This window comes from Girardinichthys multiradiatus, chromosome 12 (genome assembly GCF_021462225.1).
Source record: "Girardinichthys multiradiatus isolate DD_20200921_A chromosome 12, DD_fGirMul_XY1, whole genome shotgun sequence".
Lineage (NCBI taxonomy): Eukaryota > Metazoa > Chordata > Actinopteri > Cyprinodontiformes > Goodeidae > Girardinichthys > Girardinichthys multiradiatus.
In genome coordinates this window covers 43,801,068-43,824,483 of record NC_061805.1, presented here as the reverse complement: position 1 = coordinate 43,824,483, position 23,416 = coordinate 43,801,068, and the positions used below count along the sequence as shown (strand labels likewise).

Sequence of the window (23,416 nt, the reverse complement as noted above, 5' to 3'; positions counted from 1 at the left end):
GAAAAACTGCTGGAGGCATTCAATGATTTAAACGGTACCTGCAGGAAGGCATCTTGTAACAAAAAGCAATGGTAAAAACAGCTGCTCTGACTGTCACTTCGATTTGTGTTATAAATTGCATACCCAGATGTAATCCATTGTAATAAAGGATTGCCAAGGATGCTTGTCCCGATGGCATGATGTTTGTTCCATAGACTTGCAATGATTACGAAAAACATCATGCACAGAATGAGACACTGTTTTTTGCTGTCACTGATATTTTATGTGTTTTTCCATTGAAACATTTCTCAAACTATGTCAGGCTGTGTTTTTAGGCTTGAGGATTATCCTTCTGTTGCAGTACTGACACCAGGTAAATTCACCAGAGCAACAATTCTCATTTACAAGATTGTCAGCTTTGCCATGGATTATCTGGTACTTAACAGCTTTTTTCTGAGCAAACTCTGACGAGAAGACAATTTCAATCAGAATTTTAATTCACCTTACCTAGATGGCTGTACAGGATCAATACGACTCAAATATGTCACCAATGACTCAATAATAATCTCACATTATATCACAATAACTCATCCTGTGATTCTGCTTGAGACTTCAAGTGAAAGTTATGGTATGAATAACTTCTAGATTAATTTAGCTAGTAATTATCTGACTAGTTGAGAGCACTCAAGCAAAGTTGACCTTTTAATATAGAAAGAGACCTGAACCCACAGCAAACGTAATGTACTATGTCCTGATGCCATTGAATACCATGAATGCCAAACAACTGATGTCACACCAGGACCAAGAGTGCATCAAACGTGAGAGAAATATTTTCAAAGTAATTCATTCTCTTACATTTCAATACACATAATACACTTTTTACAGTACATCGACATACATGGCAAAACAGAAAAGAGTGCACTTGCACGAAAACAAGTTCCACTCTTTGATAATAGAGAAAAGGCTTTTTCTGGCATGCCTTCTAAACAACTGCTGGGCTTGTAGACAGCATCTAATGGCTTACATGGTAACTTGGTGACCCAAAAATGCCACTTACTGTTGCAATTCTCTTACAGTAAGCTTTGAAGATTTTTTTTCTTTACCTATTCTGCTCTGTGTGTGTAGTAGTACCAAGTGAAACTTGGGTTCATTTGCAGGATTCTTTGTCACAATTCAAATAGCAGTTATTTTCCAGGCCAGTTGTTTTTATCCTGACATCATTTTCTGACCCATGAAGATCAAAACAACTTTACATGAATCACATGTTTTTTTTTGTCTTTCCAATTTTGAAGAGTGGTAAAGAGAAATGTTTCTCCATATCATTACAAATTTAAAACCCAGTAAAACAGAAAATCATAAATTACTAATTAAAGGTTCCTACATACTTTGATTAACTATATGAAGTAAAGTATAATTTAAAAGATTTGCAAAAAAAACTTTCTCTAGCATTTTGGGTTTTCACTATCATTTTTGTAACAAAATATTTCTTAAAGTGGATATTTGCCAATTGAATAAATGTACTAAAAACAAATGTTGGACTTTTCTGTGTTAAACTCCAATAAAGGATAAATTAATTTTAAGATTTATTACACATGCAAGGCAGTAAATGAGGAGGGTCCTGAGGAAGACATAAAGGTGGATTGGTGCACTTAATTTTCAATTCTTCATGTAAAACATATGATCTTTGAGGCTTCTGCTGTGCATCTTTTTCGTCTTCTAGGGAACATCTTCAAAATGTCACAAGACTCTGGCAAGTTGGGCTGCACAGTGGTGCAGTTAGTAGCACTGTTGCCTTGCAGCAAGAAGGTCCTGGCTGGGGGTCTTTCTGCATGGAGTTTGCATGTTCTCCCCGTGCATGTGTGGGTTCTCACTGGGAACTCCAGCTTCTTCCCACAGTCCAAAGAGATTTTAGCGGACAAAGAAAAAAAATCTGTAATTATTAATTGAGAAACTTAGTGTTTTAGTGCTAGTGCTTATAAAGTAAAGAATGGTCCAAGTGTTTGCACTTCATTTAACAAAAACAGAAGTGCTGCTTATTGCAAGTCCACTTAATTGCCATGCTGGACTTTATTAGGGTGCATCAAGTACAGACTGAAAAGTATTCCCTTTGGGAATTTCACCAAATGTTTTTTATTGTTCTTAAACAGTTGTTACCTGAACAAATTGTTTTTCTAAAAAAATACAAATATTTAAACATATATATATTTTTTTGATTTATGCACAAAGATGTGGAACAGTTTGGAAGCATCAACATTGAATCTATATTTACAAATGCATTGCTGGGAGGCTGCACTTTTCATTCCATTTACTGAAGCAGAGCATATTCTTTCTAAGCTATTTTTGATTTTTGCAATTCAGATTTTGGCATATGTGAAATGAAATGTAAAAGATTTGATTCATTTGATTCATCCCTGTAAAATTCACAACCCAAGGCAGGGAGCAATGCCCTAATATATTGTTCTGATTTAAGGAGTTTAAGGATATTTATTTTATTTTGGCTCCTTTCAGTCAGTTAACCATTGGAATATGTTCTCCTGGGCTGACAGCCTCCATATAAGTATGACTCAGGCGTTGATGCAGCATGACAAATGGGTCTTTGGTGTGTGGAAGCGTTTCCATTTTTATATCCTAATTTAAACCAAAACCTAAACTTGTGTGTATGCTTGTGTCCTGTGCAGAGATCCGCGAGGCCTTCAAGGTGTTTGATCGTGATGGAAATGGGTTTATCTCAAAGCAAGAGCTGGGAATGGCCATGCGCTCTCTGGGCTACATGCCAAATGAGGTGGAGCTGGAGGTCATCATCCAGAGACTTGACATGGATGGTAAAATTCTTGCTTTTTATTTTCTGTTTAATACAAACATCTCCGATTTTACTTCTTAGCTACTTTAACTGCTCCAGGTCAATTCAAAATGTCCTTGCTGGAGCATGGACCTTGCCAACGTACCCATTTAATCAGCATTTATGATAAAACACGTATTTGTCTGAATGGCTGTTCATGGACGTCAAACTGTGTCTTATGTGAATGATCCTATTTAACTGATTAGGAAATTCAGCAAACGTTAAATTGCTAATTCAATTTAATTGGAGAAATTCTGGTTTAGAAAAAAAAGACAATACAATCCATTTTGTTTATGGACCTTCTGACATACCCCTCACTTTAACCCAAGCCTCTGACTGGCTGATGTCCGCCCCTGACATCTCCTCTCTCAGAAGCACTTTCTTTTTTCTGTCCACTTTTGACCATTTCCTGTTGATTTTTCTTATAATTATTAATTAGGGTGTTTAATTGAGTATTAAAAAAAAAATCTAAATCCCCAATATTATACATATCTACCTATAATGCCTTTGCTTCTTTTCTTTTTATTTGAGATTGCTTAATGGGCAGGAAAGTAATTCATCCTTCAGAATGATTTTTATAGATTTCCAGAGGGATCGGTTCAGGAATACTAATGTATTGTATTATAGCTTACTTACACTACATGTCTTTCATTAGATAGGCACAGACGCTTTGTTCTCTTGTTACACATAAAGTGGTAGAACGTAAACCCAGAGACAATTCACAGCTACCTTTCTTCTTTTTTGTGCAGGCGATGGCCAGGTGGACTTTGAGGAGTTTGTTACTCTTTTGGGTCCAAAGCTGACAGCGGCTGGGATGCCAGACAAGTTCAATGGCACTGACTTTGACTCAGTGTTTTGGAAGGTACTTATTATTCAGATATTATTTTCAGCTTAAAATACAGAGGGGTTGACAAAAGCGTCTCAGATGTTGCACAGCTCCTAGAATCATTTAGACACTGAAATGTCAGACAAGAGCTTGCACTAATTGTCGTGTTCTCTGGGTCATTAATAAGATGACTATATTGTCATGACAGTGTTATTGCTTTGATCATTAAAGCAAAGTAGTTATTCAATTATTTAAAGACACCTTAGTAGGTAATCATCTCCTCGGGTTGACAGTGGAATGGAAATTAGCATGGTGATGAAGCTGCTCCTGTTGTAGTTGTGTGATAAGAGCACAGATATATCTGTCACACTGAGCTTAAAACATAGTGAATAATGGGAGTTTATGTGACTTTTTGGTGCATTTGCTGCATGAAAATAAACCTTTGCTTGAAGAAAAGACAAGGAAGAATGAAAGGACAAAATAGCCAAACATAACATTATGTAAGAAATGTAGTATTTTCCATCATATGTTGCTAGGTTGTTCAAACAAAGCCTCCAGTCACACTGTTGAGCTTGGCTCATGCTGAGCTGAAAGGAAGTAACATATAGGCACTATTCAAACAGGTGCAGATGCCACATTACATTTGTTTCAGTCTTGATTTTAGACATTATTTGTTAAATTTTAATAACTATTTATTTTTGTATTATTCAATTGAATTCTTCAGTGGAATTATATTGTATTTTGGAATGTTACTTTATTATTATGCTCCTTTTGTCACATTTGAAGTAAAAGTACCAGCTATCAAAACATTTCTTAATTAATTGAATAATTAGTAATAATGAGTAATTAAATATTCATCTACTATGCATAAATTTTCTTAAAGCTACAATTACAGCGAAATCAAAATGATTTGGTTACCTCAGGAAAATAAGGAGTTTAAACAATGACCTGAGGAAACAATAAAAAAAAAATAATAAAAATCTCAACTTATGCACATATACTATTTTTTGTAATTAGCAGGATATTTTTATTAGAATGAGCAGAAGGTGACATTATCAAAAATGCAGGTCGGTTCTTGCAGGATAGCATGAAACCTAATTTTACAACTATATGTTGATTTTGTACAAAACTGCACACTTGACATCCACTGTGTGTGTTTGCTTTATGCATGCACTTATACGAATAAGTGTGTGTGTGTGTGTGTGTTAACTGTGTGTGACAGCCGACGTCCACAATAATTTTTGTGTCTCCAGTGTGACATGCAGAAATTGACTGTTGAGGAGCTGAAGAGGCTTTTGTATGATACCTTCTGTGATCATCTTTCTATGAAAGACATTGAGAATATCATTATGACTGAGGAGAACCACATAGAGAACCCTGAGGACTGCCAGGTGGATATAGACAGTGAGTAGCAAACCTCTATGTTTTAACAAATCCTGTCTCTTTTGTTTTTACTTTGACTGTTTTTACTTCTCTGGGACAGTTCTGCAGTTTACTGTGATCATTAATATTAGAATATAAAAATATATGTTTAAAATTCCATCCATAAATATCGCTGTATGTATGTTTTACATATGTTATGCATTGTAAAGTGCCTTGAGATGACAGGTGTTTTGAATTGATTCTATCAAAATAAAACTGAATTGAATTAAAGTTACTGTTTTAAAATGCAGCAAAGGTAAAACCTCAAACACATCTTTGTTACATGCATCTATCCATAACAACCTACAGAAACCTCAGCTTCAGCACCTTAGTGCTGCAGGAATAGATGGTTGTGTGACTTTAGGGCCATAATCACAGCTTAGAAAACATAAACACATTTTGCAATTATTCGTTAGCCTACGTTGAATGCAGATGGCTAATTCTAGACAAATTACGTGCATCTGTTACCTTTACTTGTCTTGTCGTGATGAAACAAAAGCATGAGTTACTGTTTCTAGCTGCGGATAAGCAAGAGCGTAGTATGACATTTTGGGGCTTTTGTACAAATGTTTTGGGTGGGCTATTATGCCTGCTTGATCAATAGTGCTCATTCTTGTTTTTCCCACAGACAAAGAATAAATATGATCTTAGCTGAATCTCTGTATGAAGAAAATATGTAGTTGACAGCATAATACAAGTCAAATATCACATTAGCTACTCCTGGTAGATTCCAGTAAATGCCCACTGACTGATGAGTCATACAATTTTTAGACTGCCTTATTTGTCATTATTTAGGGTCTTAAAAAGGATATTCACCTCCTCTTTTCATTTGACCAATAAAAATAACTTGCCAAATGATTGACTATAATAACTTTGATGCTAACGAATTTCCAAAAGTAATTTTTAAATTGTATTATGATAGAGAGCTAACATCCTGCCTTTACTCTGAGATAGGTGCTGCTGATTTCAGCTCTAACTCTGTGCAATAGTTTAATTGTGCTGCTCACCTCCTTTTTCAAAGAAATTATAATGAAACTGCTTTCCCTGTTCTTGCATTTTTTTTTTTCTTTTTTGGTAACCTAATTTCCCTTTCTTGGGGAAAGATATGACCTTTCTCTGTCTCCTGCACGTGTCAGATTACTGCATAAGTAACTGAGGTAAACTGACCGGTTGCACCATTTTTTCAGCTTTTTAAAGGGGTGATAATGCCTCAGAGAAATTCTGTCATTATTGTTGATGTAAAGTTTAGTTGCAACAACTTTATACAGCAGTTGAGATGAATTAATTATAAATAAATAAAAGAAACAAAAAAAAACAAATTTCTTTCTCGCTCTTTTTGAGGGCCCTTCCATGCAGTGAGCCCAAGGTAACTAGCGCACTCCATCGCTCCCATACCATTAGTCCAAAACGACAGCTTTAAAAAGGGGAGTGTGGATATTTTTGCAATATTTCTTTTTAGAATATTATGAAAATATATTAGAGCCACTTAAGGGGAAAAAAATAGTGGATTTATTTTTCATACAAAATAAAGTCAAAATATAAAGAATGAAGTAAAAATTATACCACATAAAAAGTCAAAATGTCAAGAAAAAAGTGGAAATAATACCTAAACAGGTTTGACATGTATCACATATCAAGTGTGCGTTCAACAGAATGCTTAAAAACATCCTTAAAAGAATCCTTAAAAAGAACTTTACATTTGCACAAATCCTTCTGAACTGCTAATTCTCAGTATGTCATAAAGCGCTTCAGCCAATCAGTGGTCTATATGCTTTGCCATCCCAATTTGAGAATCTCTAGAATTGTTTCTTCTGTCACATTTTGTTGTAGTCCTGCTCTTTAAAATCTACCTAGTGAGTGCTAAAGCTTCATCTGCATATATAGACTCTGCCTGGTGAACCCTATCCTGTGAGGCTCAGTTAAAACATTGGAAAGCCCTGCCTGCAATAGAAGTAGCAGCAAGTGCAAGAGAAATTACAAATTAAGTACACTTCAATGAGGATAAAAAATGTTGAAGGAGTAATTTTCCTCTTAATGGGGAATTTATTGCAGGAAGGTGTGCTTAATCTATCTTTGTGTAGATCTATACAAAACAACAACAAAACAAAAAAAACCCACACAATATACGTGATAGAGAAAGCAGCGATCAGAATCAGAATCAGAATCAGAAAAGCTTTATTGCCAAGTACGTTTTTGGACATACAAGGAATTTGTTTTGGCATAGTCAGTGCAATACAATACAAATTAAACAGTATAAACATATCTACAATATAATATAAATATATGTGCACAGTTTTAAGTGAGTGAGAGTAAGTATAGAGCATGTATGTTAATCCTTACAGAAGACTGCTCTTCAGGTATATTGGCACATATTTTTTAAAAGTCACTTAACATGCTGAATAGTTCCTATTCCATTTGTTTATTGTCCCAAACCTCTGATCGGCATTTCAGTCTACATGACATTATGCTGCAGGTGTGAAAACAAATCTTTTTGGCTGTGTGTATCCCCTAACATTATGTGCAGGTAATTGTAAGTTTTAAATGAGCTTGTTCATATGGAAATAACTAACAGATATTATTCAAACATTAAATAAAGTGGGATACATTGGACTGTTGGTCTTAAATAATGACCTATAACATTTAATTTCCCTTTGGGATTAATAAAGTATTCTTGAATTGAATTGAATTGAATTCCACTAATCCACTAATCTTTTCTTCTGTTTTGCTGTAGGCTCCGGCCCAACGCAGCACGTCAAACAAACATGTGTGCGCAAGAGCCTGATTTGCGCCTTTGCTATTGCTTTCATTATCAGTGTCATGCTCATTGCAGCCAATCAAGTTCTGCGAAGTGGCATGAAGTAAAACCAGTGGAACTCTAATGGCCTTGATGTCCACCTAACGGCTACTATACAAAAAATGACTAAAGAGACAGTTTAAAAAGGAGAAAATGGACAATCACAGAACTGCAAAACACACCAACAGATGACTGCAGAGTAACTAGACCCACCAAGGACACTTGATGATTAGATTTGTCTCAGTAATAGACAAACTGATCCTTTCAAGGACACAAGGATATCATTTACAAAGATACAGAAGTGTACCGAACTGCTGACATTACATATCAGTCTTCACAAAACAATGACTATTCATGAGCTGTGTGCATTGAGCAGAATTATATTCAGAGTTGTGTGCGCTCTCAAGAGTACTCTCTTGGCTCTCCAGTTTTGTATTTGTTCAGTGTACCATGTCGTTTGGCACAAATTAAAAAAGAAATCTCTTAGAAATTGTCGGAATGTTAGAAGTAATGCATTACAGAGGCTGAAAAAGGTTAGGACGTGCAAGGTCTGAAGTGCATGTTGCTGAGTGGTGCGACATTGTTCAAAAAACAGTAGGGAATAAGAATCACTTGGCAAACGTCAAAGATAATGGAGAGGGTTTGCTGGTAGGTGATTGTTTGTGTGATTTCATTCATTTATAGTATGCTGGGCTTAATTTAAACTCAATGGAGAAGAGTTTAGCAGGTGAACAGATCTCAACAGGACTGAGTGGACAGATGACTGGCCAAAAAGGGGCGAGACATGCAGCAAACCTTTGACACACTGCTTTCGAGGCCTCATAGGCGTACTATCATCTATGCATGAAATGCATGGATTTAAACAGCTGTCTTGATACATTTGTAAAAGTTCATATTAATGTATGAATCTTCATCACTGTGCTGTTTTCACTATGTACGGTAAAACTGTGAGCAAGACGTGTGGTAAAAGATGAGGGCAGTTGCAATGAAAGTAAAGAATTCAACTGCATATAAACAAATTGTTGCTTTTTGGACAGGCTGGTTTAAAAATATATATTTTGGTATAGCTTACCTACTGATGTTTTGTCATGCCTGGTGCTTAGTGATCTTTCACCACCACAGGGCAGCCACTGTCTTCAAGATATGTCAGCTGTTTTAAAAATATGCATTTAAACTGATCTGGTGTGTAGTTAAGATTCAAATATGAAGGAATGTACTTGTTCGTTTTTTTCTGTCTGTATGCATTGCTACAGAGCAATAATTATGTAAAATAAATGTTGTGTAGTGCTGTGAACTCTTCAGCTGTTACTGGATCCACATATAGTTGATAGACTCACTGAAAAAACTGGGTTTTGGCAATAGAAGAATAATTAAATTCCCTACATTTTAAATAGGTAAAATGAGTTTGAAATAAGCAAAACTGGATTGTAAATATTGCAATAAAAAAAAAAAAAAACAGCACCACACTGATTTGATTTAGTTTAGATCTGGATTCATGTGCATGCATTTTGATGATGTCATCTGTATTGTGCAATTACAAAAGCCAAGGAAAGACATGTTGCATCTTAAACTGATCAGAAACAACATGGCATGAAGTCTCTTGGAGACTCATTGTTCAAATAAAAATGTTCTGTAGTTGCCCTTTTGCAAGGACATCTTTTTTTAACCTTAATTTAAATGACAAATTGCAAATAAAAGTCTTGAAAGATCAAAATATGGAAAAGTAGATTTTCACAATTACCTAAATGTGTGACTTCACAATGCAACAATCTAAATTATTTGCATCCAGTAATTATACTTTATTCAGGATTACTGATGGGGTACTCCAAAGCCAGTGACAAATTTGACTATTTTTCTGCCTGATGAACTAGTGTTTTCTGATGCAACTCTACTCTTTCTCAAAAGAATCAACTTTATAGATAACATACTCAGAAAAATCATGATAATTTACAACACATACCTTTGTCCCCATTTAGCACTTTAAAGTGTGCTGCAACACACAACCACTCACTGTCATGATTGTTCATCCATTTCCAGGAAGAGTGTTGTCATAAACAATTGCTTTACAATGGATGTATTTATTTTTGATAAGAATGTGAAAGAACTGATATTAACTGAGGGCAAATAATTATAATTCAGTTATCTGTAGTCTTTTGGACACTGGCATTGTACATATACATAAAAATCTGTTTTATGTATTATTTATCAACAGAGTCAACTGTACAAATTTATTTTCCATTAACAGATAATACTAATTAAAAAACCTATCCAAACTTGTTGATAGCCTGCTGAACCTTCTCTCCACGGTACTGTACTTTTGATACGTGTCCTTGGATCTTGCAAAAATGTTTATTGAATCCATAATATCTGTTCATTGACCTCAGATGTTTTTTTTCTGCCTGTTGGGTTGTATTTCATATGAATAAACCCATATAGCAACTTTGTCTGTGTAAGCCATCTATGAAATAAATTTCAATTTACCAAAAGCTCAGTTGCAGAGCTTGAAATGATTCTATGAGATGCCCTAAATCAGTTTCACAGTATTGATTGACACCCTGACATATCAGATTGAAATCTACCAAAAGTAATGGATTTTTTTAGGGTTCACTGAATTTATGGATTGCCTTTTCCCCCTGTTTTTTGGGGAATCTTGGTAGTGCTTTTGGTCTCATCTGTCATCTATATCCCACATAAATTGCCTCTTACATCTCCTGTGTCCACTGCCACAGTCAGCCCACTGTAACCTAAAGCAGAGTTCAAGAAAATTAAAGGCAACAATACTTTATTTAATACTTCAGATTTGTATGTAAAGTTATTTTTTTGTTGCATCAACAAAAAATCTAAGAGAGGAAGAATTCCAGTAAATTTAATTTGGGGAATTGTTATTGTTTTTGCACTTAAAACAGTGCAGTATAAGCAACACCTGGTATAATTTTCAAAAAAGATGCAGACCACTGTCCCAGCATATGGGAGGACTCTGTAATGTGGAGAAAGCAAAATCTGTGGAGATCTATAGACAGTAAATGGGTGAAATTATGTATATAAATAGTGACTTTGTGTTAACTTAAAATAAATCTGTTGGTAATCTTCAATGGTTTGTTGTAAAAACTAACTGGTTAGAATCAGAATCAGAATCAGCTATATTGCCAGGTTCGTACATACAAACAAGGAATTTGACTCCAGTACACTTTGCTCTTTTGTTCTGTTTTTGCATTACAGAATATACAAATTTACAAGGGTTAGTTTTGAGTTTATTTTACAGCCCGCTAAAAGTTAATTTCATAAAGTTTCTTAATCACCTCTGTATATTTTGTAAAACAACATCTATGCTTGATATTTCAGTAATCCTACGGTGGCCGGGGGGTGCAAAACACACAAGTACCGAAACAAATTTACATTTCAGAAAACAAATTTACATTTCAGAAAACAAATTTACATTTCAGAAAACAATTTAACAAGATGCTAAACAAATTTACATTTCAGAAAACAAATTTACATTTCAGAAAACAAATTTACATTTCAGAAAACAATTTAACAAGATGAAAAACACATTTACATTTCAGAAAACACTTTTACATTTCAGAAAACACATTTACATTTCAGAAAACACTTTTACAAGTACTGAAACAAATTTACATTTCAGAATACACTTTCACAAGTACCGAAACAAATTTACATTTCAGAAAACAAATTTAAATTTCAGAAAACAAATTTACATTTCAGAAAACACTTTTACAAGTACTGAAACAAATTTACATTTGACAAAATCAACCGGAAAGGGAATGTACCAACGCCGAGGCTGACCCGGAAGGCACCCTCAGGGGTTGTATTCTTCGAAGGCCGTATTTGTAGGCCGATTACGTTATAGCGCGGCGACGAAGGCTGTCCCAATTCATGAATCATTCCGAGACTCCCTCAAATGCGACCGACAAATGTGTCCTTCTTTTGCCCGATTTGAAGGATGGGTCGTGAGTATCCTTCGCGGCCCATCATTTCCCATGATTCATTGCGGGTCGAAGCGGATTGGTCAAGCAGGGGTAGCCATGGCGGACCATAGCGGCAAAAGCTGTGAGTAAATTGCTCAGCCGAAATCAGGCCTGGTGTCCTCCTGGTTGAAGAAGCGATCAGGACTGGGACACTCAGGTTGATCCTGCAGTAAAGGGGTCTGGTCTAGAAAAGGGAAGAATGGAGATGGAAAAACACATTATTTTTAAGGCATGATTCTGGATATTTTAAGTAATCAAAGCAAGTAGATACCAATACACCAAAAACACTGCACTATTATATAATTATCTAAGAACAGCCAGAGGGGATCAAATACTTTATAATTCCCATCTATCTTAAAATTGAAAGTTGTTGTTTATATATATATATATATATATATGTATATATATATATATATATATATATATATATATATATATATATATATATATATATAAAGTATGTCGACATACATTAGCCATAAAGTTGCTATCTCTTTGTTTATTGGCTAGATAAATCAAACATCTTTTTTACCTGAACATGATTGTCTCTCAGCCGGAGATAAAATAAAGGAGATGTCTGCGACGACAATAAAACTGCTGAAGTTCCTCAAAAATTAAAAATAAAATTACCAGAAGTTCGGCTCCATTCTGCTTTAACTGCTTTTTTCTCCTCGCAGCTACGGTTGCTAGGCAACAGCTGTTACGCTGAGGTGAGGGCGGGAACAGCTGGTAAAGGCTAGACCGTCCCAATCCGCAGCTGCTCACTTCCGGCCTCCGTGGTTTTAGCCATAGAAGGACCCTTTCTCCTTCTATGGCGCTTGTTTTAGCGGTCGATGACGGACCCAGTCCACGTAGACCCAGTCCCAATACCCACACTACACCCTACGCCCCTCTATGAAGTGTTTACTTTGTGCAAGTGCATGTAGGGGTTGAAGTGCGCAGGTTACAAGTGTGCAAAATGGGAGAATTGGGACAGTAGGGGTTACGTCATCGACTTGCACCTCTGCACCGTAACTGCAACATCAAAAAGGGCGGGAATCAGCGCTGTTTTCACAGTCTTGCTGCTAAAAAAACTATTTAAAACTGCAACAAGCAATTGTTTTGAGGAGAAGAAAGTGCAGGAAGCGACGGAGGCTTATACACCAGACTCTCGCCGCGCCAGTGTTTGTTTGAAAGGTAACTTCAGTGTTATGGCCTAATGACTGCCCCGAATCACTCTGAACCCAGTGGTAACTTACAATGTTGAGCCTGGAAAACCAGTAAAAATATATATATATTTGTCGGCTTGCTGTCTAAAGTTTACGTAGTTTTTATTATTCTGATTTGATGGCTGGTTACGTGGACGGTTGTGATTGGTTTTTGCTCAGAACGTCATCTGCAGCAGTGAATTGTGGGTAATATACTTCCGCGAAGTCCGATACGGGCTTCGCCGAAGGGCGGATGTGGGGCACAAACGGGGCAGGGCTAAGGACGACCATGCAGAATTGGGACACACTACGGACTAGAACCCATCAACGGGAACGCGCAATTCAGGAACACAAGGGTGGAAGTGCGAGTATTGGGACAGGGCCAGGGTCCTTCGAAGGATGCAGCCCCTGAGGCTGACTTCTGGGTCAGCCTCGGCATTGGTACATTCCCTTTCCGGTTGATTTTGTCAAAGGTAAATTTGTTTCAGTACTTGTAAAAGTGTTTTCTGAAATGTAAATTTGTTTTCTGAAATGTAAATTTGTTTTCTGAAATGTAAATTTTCTTTCGCATCTTGTTAAATTGTTTTCTGAAATGTAAATTTGTTTTCTGAAATGTAATTTTTTTTTTGCATCTTGTTAAATTGTTTTCTGAAATGTAAATTAGTTTTCTGAAATGTAAATTTGTTTTCTGAAATGTAAATTTGTTTTATGAAATGTAAATTTGTTTTATGAAATGTAAATTTGTTTTATGAAATGTAAATTTGTTTCGGTACTTGTAAAAGTGTTTTGCACCCCCCGGCCACCATATAATCCTACCTTCTTGATTAAAAAAATCTAATAATTTTTTTTTTTGTTCCACAATTTTGCTTATAAATGATTGACAGTTTTCACAATATATTTTATTTCTCTTTTTTCTGTGAGCATGTGTTTAATTTGTGAACTCTTCCAGGGTCAATGCAGTTTTTTATCGCTGGTTTTCAAAGATTTAAAGTATTACCCTAACAAATAATCACTAAAGCAATATTATAATGAAGAAATGCAATTTTGGGTATACAAAAGTACACAGAAAACAAGTACATAAAAATCACATTTCAGATAAAATAATGACAAAATAAGTTTGATAGGAAGATTGGATGGAGATTTTATATGTCTATATATATTGTATTTAGACACACACTATGAAAGACAGCATTAATTATCTTTGGTGAAATTAGGGTTGATATTTTATTACTCATCGTGATAACTGCCTAAGTTGAAAGATTTATGTGATGATTAGTGTGCCCCAACCTGAAATTAATAAATTAATAGACAAATGCAAGTGAAATTACAATTCCACAGAAATAATAACATAAGGTGTCCTTGGATAAATAGAATATTGAAAACATAAATATCTGACTAAAATAAAGAACCATTTCTACAAAAAAAGAAAAACCTAGTTACAGTAAAGTTTTATTTTACCAACATTCTTCTGGCTTAAATGAACATTCATCTTTTTGCAGTTGTGACTTGAATCTGAAAGACAATCGTTGGATTGAGTTCAGGGTTAGGGTGATAGTAAAGAGGCCTTTCAACCTCACAGACTCAAAGCTCATCACCAAACACCAGTGGAAACAGGCAAAAACCTGGTCAGCAATCATAAGAAGGGTTTGGTTACTGTAATGCCAATTAAGAGTATTGCATTTATATTAGATAGGAGTATAAATATCTTTGAGCATGCCATTTTTTTAATGAAAGGTAAATAGAAACAGATCATTTTCAAAATTGATACTCATTTGACACAGTTTTATTATCATTTGAGTGATACCTGGCTCATTTCCTAACACAAACAGAAACTTCTTGGTTAAATTAAGAATATTTTCAATCTCAATCTGCCCTGGGTATGATAATTTTGGGTTTAACTGTAATAACTTCTAATTATAAAATAAAAAAGAACACTTGTCTGTAATAGAGGCTATGTTGTCTGGGGTTTAAATGTCCCTGGTAGGGTCTTCCATGGCAAACAGACAAAGAGCGGTTCAAGAGTCCCTCATGACGACTATTAAATCGAGGCACGTGACATCGCCCAGTCCGGCGGAGCCGGGGTCCCACCATGGAGCCAGGCCTGGGGTCGGGACTCGTCAGAGAGCGCCTGGTGGCTGGGTTGCTCCTTGCGAGCCTTTGTTAGCCTTTAATTGGATTTTTATGGTTATAGAAATAACATAAAAAATAACTCAACAGTAACTGTTAAATATTAGGCTTGAATTGAGAAATAAAGGCATTACATATAAGTTTCATCCAGTCTTCATGTCATTATCTCCTCCCAATAAGAAACTGCACTATCCAAGAAGACCGTCTAAGATATTTGCCAATCATCATAAACTTAGAATGCACAAGCAGTATACAGATAATGATTTTGTGATACAGACAGCAAGCTCCAAAATGCATCGTGGTAATTTATATCTGTGCATTTCACTCTATCTGATCACATTGTTTTCAGCAGGTACATTAGCAGTCAAATCAACTGCAATATTTTTCCATGTTGAGCAAATGATTAAAAAAGATGCTTCTTACAGCAGCAGAAGAAATTAAACACTTCTCATCTATTACTGCTGGTATAGCCTCCATTGATAAAAGCAGGAATCTGAGTTTTAAACTGATTTTTCTTCTTCCCTTTTAAGGTTTAGTGACCTGGATCAACTTGTCAAGTCTTTGTGTATTCAATGTGAAGCTATTGTTAAGAAAACTCTATAAGGCCACAGTTATTAAGACAGGTTTAAGGTCGTATTTACACTGCTAGTCCGGTCCAGGGATTCATCCAGGGATTGGTAAAAGTGAGAAAATTTACACCTTCCGTTGGCCTGGTTTGTTTTCACACTAAGATTTGTTAGACCAGACCAAACAACATCATGCAGTTGCAACAGATCTTTTGGGGGACAGTATTGCATTGATCGAGCAGAAAAAAACACAAAGTCAAACTCACTGGGGTTTCTGTTGCTACTATGGTGTTCAAACGTAGTTTTGCACCTTTTCACTACTTCACGTGGCCCCACAAGACATTTTCAAACTCTTCATCTTCTAATTGGCACTTTTACTGTTTTTCCTCTCCTCTCCTGTCATCCTCTCTTCCTGCTTTTGGTACACTGGCCCAGCATGCATTTACACTGCAACCACACTGTGCCAGGGTTCAGATAAACCGAGCCGAGACAGTCAGTTCTCTGGGACATTTCAGGGTCCGAGATGGGTTCACACTCCAGAAACCGAATTCCGGCATGGTACAAAGGGTTCCAAAGGTCCGGTGTAAAACCACTGTAAGGTGATGAATTGCACTGAGCCCAAGCCAGAACTTCAGCAAGGGCTTAGTGGAGCACCAGCTCTTCGCCCCGGTGATTAGGTGGCCCTGAATACTATTTTTTTTGTTTTTGTGAATGAAAAGTGTGAGAATACATACATTTTATCACTTGCTAAGAGGATTTTAACCGTGTCATTGAGAAGTGTTGTAATTTGTTTTGGCCAGTGTGTCATGATTGCTTATCATTGGTCCAAGTTTGACACATCCTATGCCTGAGGGAGGAGCATCATTGGTAAGTTTCTCATAATGGCAGAAAACAGAAAGTACATCAGTGGAGTGCAGAAAACAGAGAAAAACAGGAACACGACAAAGAAGTGATCAAGAAAATGCCCAAGTTGAAGGGCTTTTTTAAACCACTTAGTGGAGATGAACGGGGGAACAAAGACTGAAAGAATATGGATGTTAATTTTAAAGCATCAGAATGAGTGTAAAACAACAGAAACTGCTGTTTACCAGATTGCACTTTAAACCCAAGCTCACAAATGGTGAGTACAACCCAAGACAGTGGCTGTTTCCTCTTCATCTGCTGGAGCTGTGTTTGCTTTGCATGTTGCATTTTCAGCGATACTAAAAGTCAGTCATGCTTAGAAACAGGTTTCAGTGACTGGAAGCATGCCATGGAACGCATTAAGGAGCACAAAAAAAGCAAACATCACATAAAAGCAATTCTGACATATATTACAATTGCAACAGCCAGTGGAAGGATAGACATGGAACAGCAGAAACAATTTGAATCTAAGTGTGCATATTGGTGTCATATATATATATATATATATATTGTCATCAAGTTTTTGGCAAAGAGAAGACTGGCTGTTAGAGGCTCCTGTGACATTTTTGGCAAGACTGATAATGCTAATTACCTGCGTTTTCTGGAGTTAATCAGTGAGTTTGATCCTATTCTGAAGTCTCACATAAATAAATATGGAAATGCAGGTGCTGGGACACCTGTGAGAAACCTGGGCCTGTATTCACAAAGATTCCCAGAGTCTTCTCAGAGAGCTCCTATCTTAGCCTAAAAAGTCTAGGCAAGGACTCCTAGCTTAAGAGGGACTCGCTTCGCTGCTGAGAGCAACTCTGAGCTAGGAGACCAGAGAAATTCCTATCTTATTGAGGAGTTGTGGTTGACCCCGTTGTGTCTAAAAGCTGTGATTGGTTGCTAAAAGAAACAACAAAAAATAAATAAATGCGCTCCTAGTAATCAATGGAGAGAAATTAATCAATGGTAGAGTTTAGAGTGGATTCAGAAATGTGTAAATCATGATGATGACTTAGCAAAATTAAATTAATGGTCACACAGCATCAAAATGTTTGAACATAGCTTATTTATATGCTCTTCATTATTTTGATTTGCTTATTACTATGTTTACTCGTCATTGTTTTTATACCGCATCTATTTCATACTAATAAATTTATATTCTTATTCAAATTCAGCATTTTACTGCGATCTCCTTCTTGTATAATGACGTTGAGTTTGATGAAATGACCAAAACAAAACGGAGAAAAAAAGATGGAGAAAACTGAACTGAACAGAGCAGCAGAGCTTGCTGTTGGCACAGCTGGTGGAGGAGAGAGATTTGGTCCTTGGATCACGGTGCGAACACACAGGTATTCTTGAGCAGATCAATGCATTGTTCCCTCTGCTTTCAGCACCAGCCTGGACTGTGAGCAATGCTGGTACCTGCTGCAGTCAGAAGCTAGAGAGGAGATAGCAGCACACCAGAGAACGTTTCCACGTTGGAGATTACCATTTAGGCTTAGGCTACTGACATCATCATGTACAATACAGAAAACACTTAATAACCCCATTTACATCTTCCTTCTGTGTATGTAGTGTTTAGATTATTGTACTGTATTTTGTCTAAAGTTGTATTTATGTAGGGCCTACATATTTTTTCAAGTATTTCCAAATTTATTTTTTGAAAAAATTTTACACTCTGTAAATATTAAAATAATTCTGTACTATATTGTTTGTAATTTTGTTCACTTTTTATTCATGGTTACTTATTATTGTTTCTATTATTTATTTATCCTTTCTAATATTACCTTACTAGGGTGGTCAAGAGGATGACGGAAGCTAGCAGCTCCCCCATCATCGTCAGAGGTTAAGAAAGGCTTTACGGAGCACAGCAGGCCTGAGCCTTATCAGTTATCAGCCGCTGGGTTAAGGCACTGACTCTGCGATACCTGAAGCCAGGCAGTGGAGGAACAATTGCAACACCTAATGAGGTTTAGTAAGCATCTACCAAACTGTACCATTTGAACAAAACGGAAAATTCAACTGCAGTGACCATCATTCAACCCAAAGAGGGCAGCACTAATATGGTTTTAGGACAAATATTGCAGAATCAAATAGTTTACATGAAATTAGGAAAAATAGCACAATAACAGGAAGATACCACACTTAAGGTCCAGTTTATACAGTTTATCTGCAAAAAAAAAAGTTCATTTGGTGCTTAGCTCCTCTTTAAAGATTCCTGTAGAACTAAGGCTCTAAAGGGTTATCTCAATGACCGTAAAATGGTTTGGTGTTATTGGTTAAGTTATTACATTCAAACTTTAAAAACTGCCTCTTTTGTAGAAACACTCCATTTGATTATGTCAATCTTCTGTCTTATTGGCATAGAAGTACTTTTTATACATTTGTTTCCATTTGTTTTTAATAGAAAGTTTGAAAGCAAAGACTAAGTTTCAGTTTTAATAACCATTTTCACTTGTAAAGGACATATTAATCCTAGCTATATCTTGTTCATATGGTTTTGTAAGTGTAACAACAGATATTCTAATTTGTGATGCAGACATATTCTATATTCAGACATATAAGCTGTGAATGTTAATTTTCAGCAATTTTCAGTTTGTATATAATACTAATACAAATATTAGAATGTGTATGTTCATGTACAACTACAGGGGTTGGACAATGAAACTGAAACACCTGGTTTTAGACCACAATAATTTATTAGTATGGTGTAGGGCCTCCTTTTGCGGCCAATACAGCGTCAATTCATCTTGGGAATGACATATTCAAGTCCTGCACAGTGGTCAGAGGGATTTTAAGCCATTCTTATTGCAGGACAGTGGCCAGGTCACTACGTGATACTGGTTGAGGAAAGCGTTTCCTGACTCGCTCCTCCAAAACACCCCAAAGTGGCTCAATAATATTTAGATCTGGTGACTGTGCAGGCCATGGGAGATGTTCAACTTCACTTTCATGTTCATCAAACCAATCTTTCACCCATCTTGCTGAGTGTATTGGTGCATTGTCATCCTGATACACGGCACCGCCTTCAGGATACAATGTTTGAACCATTGGATGCACATGGTACTCAAGAATGGTTCGGTAGTCCTTGGCAGTGACGCGCCCATCTAGCACAAGTATTGGGCCAAGGGAATGCCATGATATGGCAGCCCAAACCATCACTGATCCACCCCCATGCTCCACTCTGGGGATGCAACAGTCTGGGTGGTAGGCTTCTTTGGGGCTTCTCCACACCGTAACACGGATGTGTGGGAAACAGTAAAGGTGGACTCATCAGAGAACAATACATGTTTCACATTGTCCACAGCCCAAGATTTGCGCTCCTTGCACCATTGAAACCGACGTTTGGCATTGGCATGAGTAACCAAAGGTTTGGCTATAGCAGCCCGGCCGTGTATATTGACCCTGTGGAGCTCCTGACGGACAGTTCTGGTGGAAACAGGAGAGTTGAGGTGCACATTTAATTCTGCCGTGATTTGGGCAGCCGTGGTTTTATGTTTTTTGGATACAATCCGGGTTAGCACCCGAACATCCCTTTCAGACAGCTTCCTCTTGTGTCCACAGTTAATCCTGTTGGATGTGGTTCGTCCTTCTTGGTGGTATGCTGACATTACCCTGGATACCGTGGCTCTTGATACATCACAAAGACTTGCTATCTTGGTCACAGATGCGCCAGCAAGACGTGCACCAACAATTTGTCCTCTTTTGAACTCTGGTATGTCACCCATAATGTTGTGTGCATTTCAATATTTTGAGCAAAACTCTGCTCTTACCCTGCTAATTGAACCTTCACACTCTGCTCTTACTGGTGCAATGTGCAATCAATGAAGACTGGCTACCAGGCTGGTCCAATTTAGCCATGAAACCTCCCACACTAAAATGACAGGTGTTTCAGTTTCATTGTCCAACCCCTGTACATAGCTGTACATAGCCATTATTGCGGCCCAACTCCTCTTAAATCCGGCCCTAACTGGGCCGAAAAAAGTTTGGTCACATGCTCGCTTCACAAACAATGGAGCAAGATCTACATTTCTCAAATTTATTTTCCATGATCTTGATTTATGTACCCGTATACAGATTCAGAGGAGTCAGAATGAAAACTGTAAAATAATGATAATTGTACACAGCTAAAGGGAGTTCCAGTATCCAAGATTTTGCTGCATCTAGGGGAAGAGAGGAGCAATTAGATGGAGTGAGGCATATCAATGGAGATGGATCTTTAAAGTGGTGAGTTGAATTTAAATAGCTTACTGTTCCACAGAGTTGAAAGAAGGAGTTGTGAATGGAGATTCCATGGCGAGGTCTTGTGTTCCAAGAGGGATTCCACTGAGAGCAGAGCAGAGGGAGGCTTGAGATCAAGACAATAACAGAGAACAATTGGAGAGCGGACAGGCCATTGACGGCTGGAGAAAACTGAGCTGCAGTGGAAGACCATGGAGTGGGTGAGTTTCCAGGAGAGAGCTGTCATGGAGAGGATTACTGGAAGGATCCAGGGTTGGTGTGAATGCCAATGCAGGCTTCAACCTGCTAGGCACAGAAAACAGGGGGGTCAGCAGAGCTAGGTTAGGCAAGAAATTTACAAATAATTTTCTATAAAAAGATTAGATAGTCACAAGAAATGTATTGAGGAAAAGGAACAAGGAGGCTTGACTCTACCTCCTTAAATGCCCAGCAGAAGGTTAAATTAATTGAAGACCGTAGAGATCTAGCAATGATCATCTGTTGAGGCAAAGATCTCACAGACACACATAAAACTCCCACCCACACACCAGGGTCCTGACAATTTACCACCTTTTTCTGTCCTTTCGGCCCAAATGGTGCTCTTATACAGAGGGTAAAATAAGTATTAAACACTTGCTTTTTTAATTTTCAATATTTCTAATAAGGAGTATAAATAGATTCTGACTAGAATTTGGTAACAATCCAAACATACAAAGAAATTACCTAACAACTTAGTGAATAAAGTTATGGGTTAAAACTGGAATGGTACACTGAATATGCATCAAACACATCCAGAAAAGAATCTCTAAAAAGACATAGAAAGATCAGAAATCAGCTAAAATAGCTTAGTATTTAGAAACCATTCCTGGTGCATGTACAAATGGATATCATCTGATTCACTATTCATGATGGCCTATAAAAAGCCTTTTCGTTACAGAAGTAATGCACACAGTGATGCGACTGGTAAAAGCATAGAGACCTTCACAGAAACGTTTTTCTAATGGAAATTTGTTACAGCTTCAGTTATGCAGAAATAAAAAGAACTTAGCTTCACCATAAACCAGCCATGGCCAGCTGCCCCTCCCAAGATTCCTGACAGAAAAGTAAAATAAATAACCAAAATAGTTATCCAAGAGCCTAAGAACACTCATAGAGAGCTTCAAAAACACCTAAAACAAGCAGGCCCAGACTTATATAACAGACATATAATAACAATAAGCAATGCAGCCAACCTCAATGGTCTCTATGAACGTTCACTGAACAAGAGTCTACTGCCGAAGAAAAAGCATGCAGTTGGAAATTTGCAGGTGGAAACATTACTGTTTAGGCTGTCTTTTAGCATGTAATAATGGCAGACAACCAGTATGAATGAACAAATGGATATTCTGGTCAAGAATCTGAAGATGTGGGTTTCTTAGGTCGAGAGAGCCACCAGTCCCCTGGATGAGACCTCTATGGATGGATGGATGGATGGATGGATGAATGGATGGATGGATGGATGGATGGATGGATGGATGAAAGAACCTTTCCATCCATCCATTAGCCTTCAATGTTTAAAGACAGTTTGTGTGGAAAAATAGGTCAAAATCACACCTAAGCAAATCATCTCACTACTTTCTCCATACAAAGTATTTCTTAACTTTCTGTGTCATTCCTATTGTTACCCATAACTTCCCCATCAGAAATATTCAAACAGAGAAAAACATTGATGTGTTTAATCCTTAATTTACCTGCCATTATGCTTTTGATGCAGACAAGATACAGAAAGGGACTATCTCTGAAACATTCTGTCCACGAGATATACAGTACAGACCAAAAGTTTGGACACACCTTCTCATTCAAAGAGTTGTCTTTATTTTCATGACTATGAATATTGTAGCTTCACACTGAAGGCATCAAAACTATGAATTAACACATGTGGAATTATATACTGAACAAAAAAGTGTGAAACAACTGAAAATATGTCTTATAATCTAGGTTCTTCAAAGTAGCCACCTTTTTCTTTAATTACTGCTCCGCACACTCTTGGCATTCTGTTGATGAGCTTCAAGAGGTAGTCACCTGAAATGGTTTTCACTTCACAGGTGTGCCCTGTCAGGTTTAATAAGGGGGATTATAAATGGGGTTGGGACCATCAGTTGTGATGTGCAGGAGGTGGATACATTACACAGCTGATAGTCATACTGAATAGACTGTTAGAATTTGCATTATGGCAAGAAAAAAGCAGCTAAGTAAACAAAAACGAGTGGCCATCATTACTTTAAGAAATGAAGGTCAGTCAGTCCGAACAATTGGGAAAACTTTCAAAGTGTCCCCAAGTACAGTCGCAAAAACCATCGAGCACTACAAAGAAACTGGCTCACATGAGGACCGCCCCAGGAAAGGAAGACCAAGAGTCACCTCTGCTGCAGACAATACGTTCATCCGAGTCACCAGCCTCAGAAATCGCAGGTTAACAGCTGCTCAGATTAGAGAACAGGTCAATGCCACACAGAGTACTAGCAGCAGACACATCTCTAGAACAACTGTTAAGAGGAGACTGTGTGAATCAGGCCTTCATGGTAAAATGGCTGCTAGG

General features: G+C 37.1%; 1 protein-coding gene across 1 annotated transcript in view; it reads left to right on the top strand.

The window, feature by feature from the left end:
* Positions 1–10,304, top strand: part of LOC124877380 (calcium-binding protein 7) — a 37,309-nt gene extending 27,005 nt beyond the window's left edge. The window contains exons 2-5 of the mRNA XM_047380503.1: positions 2,658–2,801; positions 3,568–3,680; positions 4,898–5,048; positions 7,798–10,304. Coding sequence (XP_047236459.1) covers positions 2,658–2,801; positions 3,568–3,680; positions 4,898–5,048; positions 7,798–7,928 — 539 coding nt within the window. The 3' untranslated portion in view covers positions 7,929–10,304. The remainder of the gene's footprint in view (positions 1–2,657; positions 2,802–3,567; positions 3,681–4,897; positions 5,049–7,797) is intronic.
* The last annotated feature ends 13,112 nt before the right edge of the window (positions 10,305–23,416 follow it).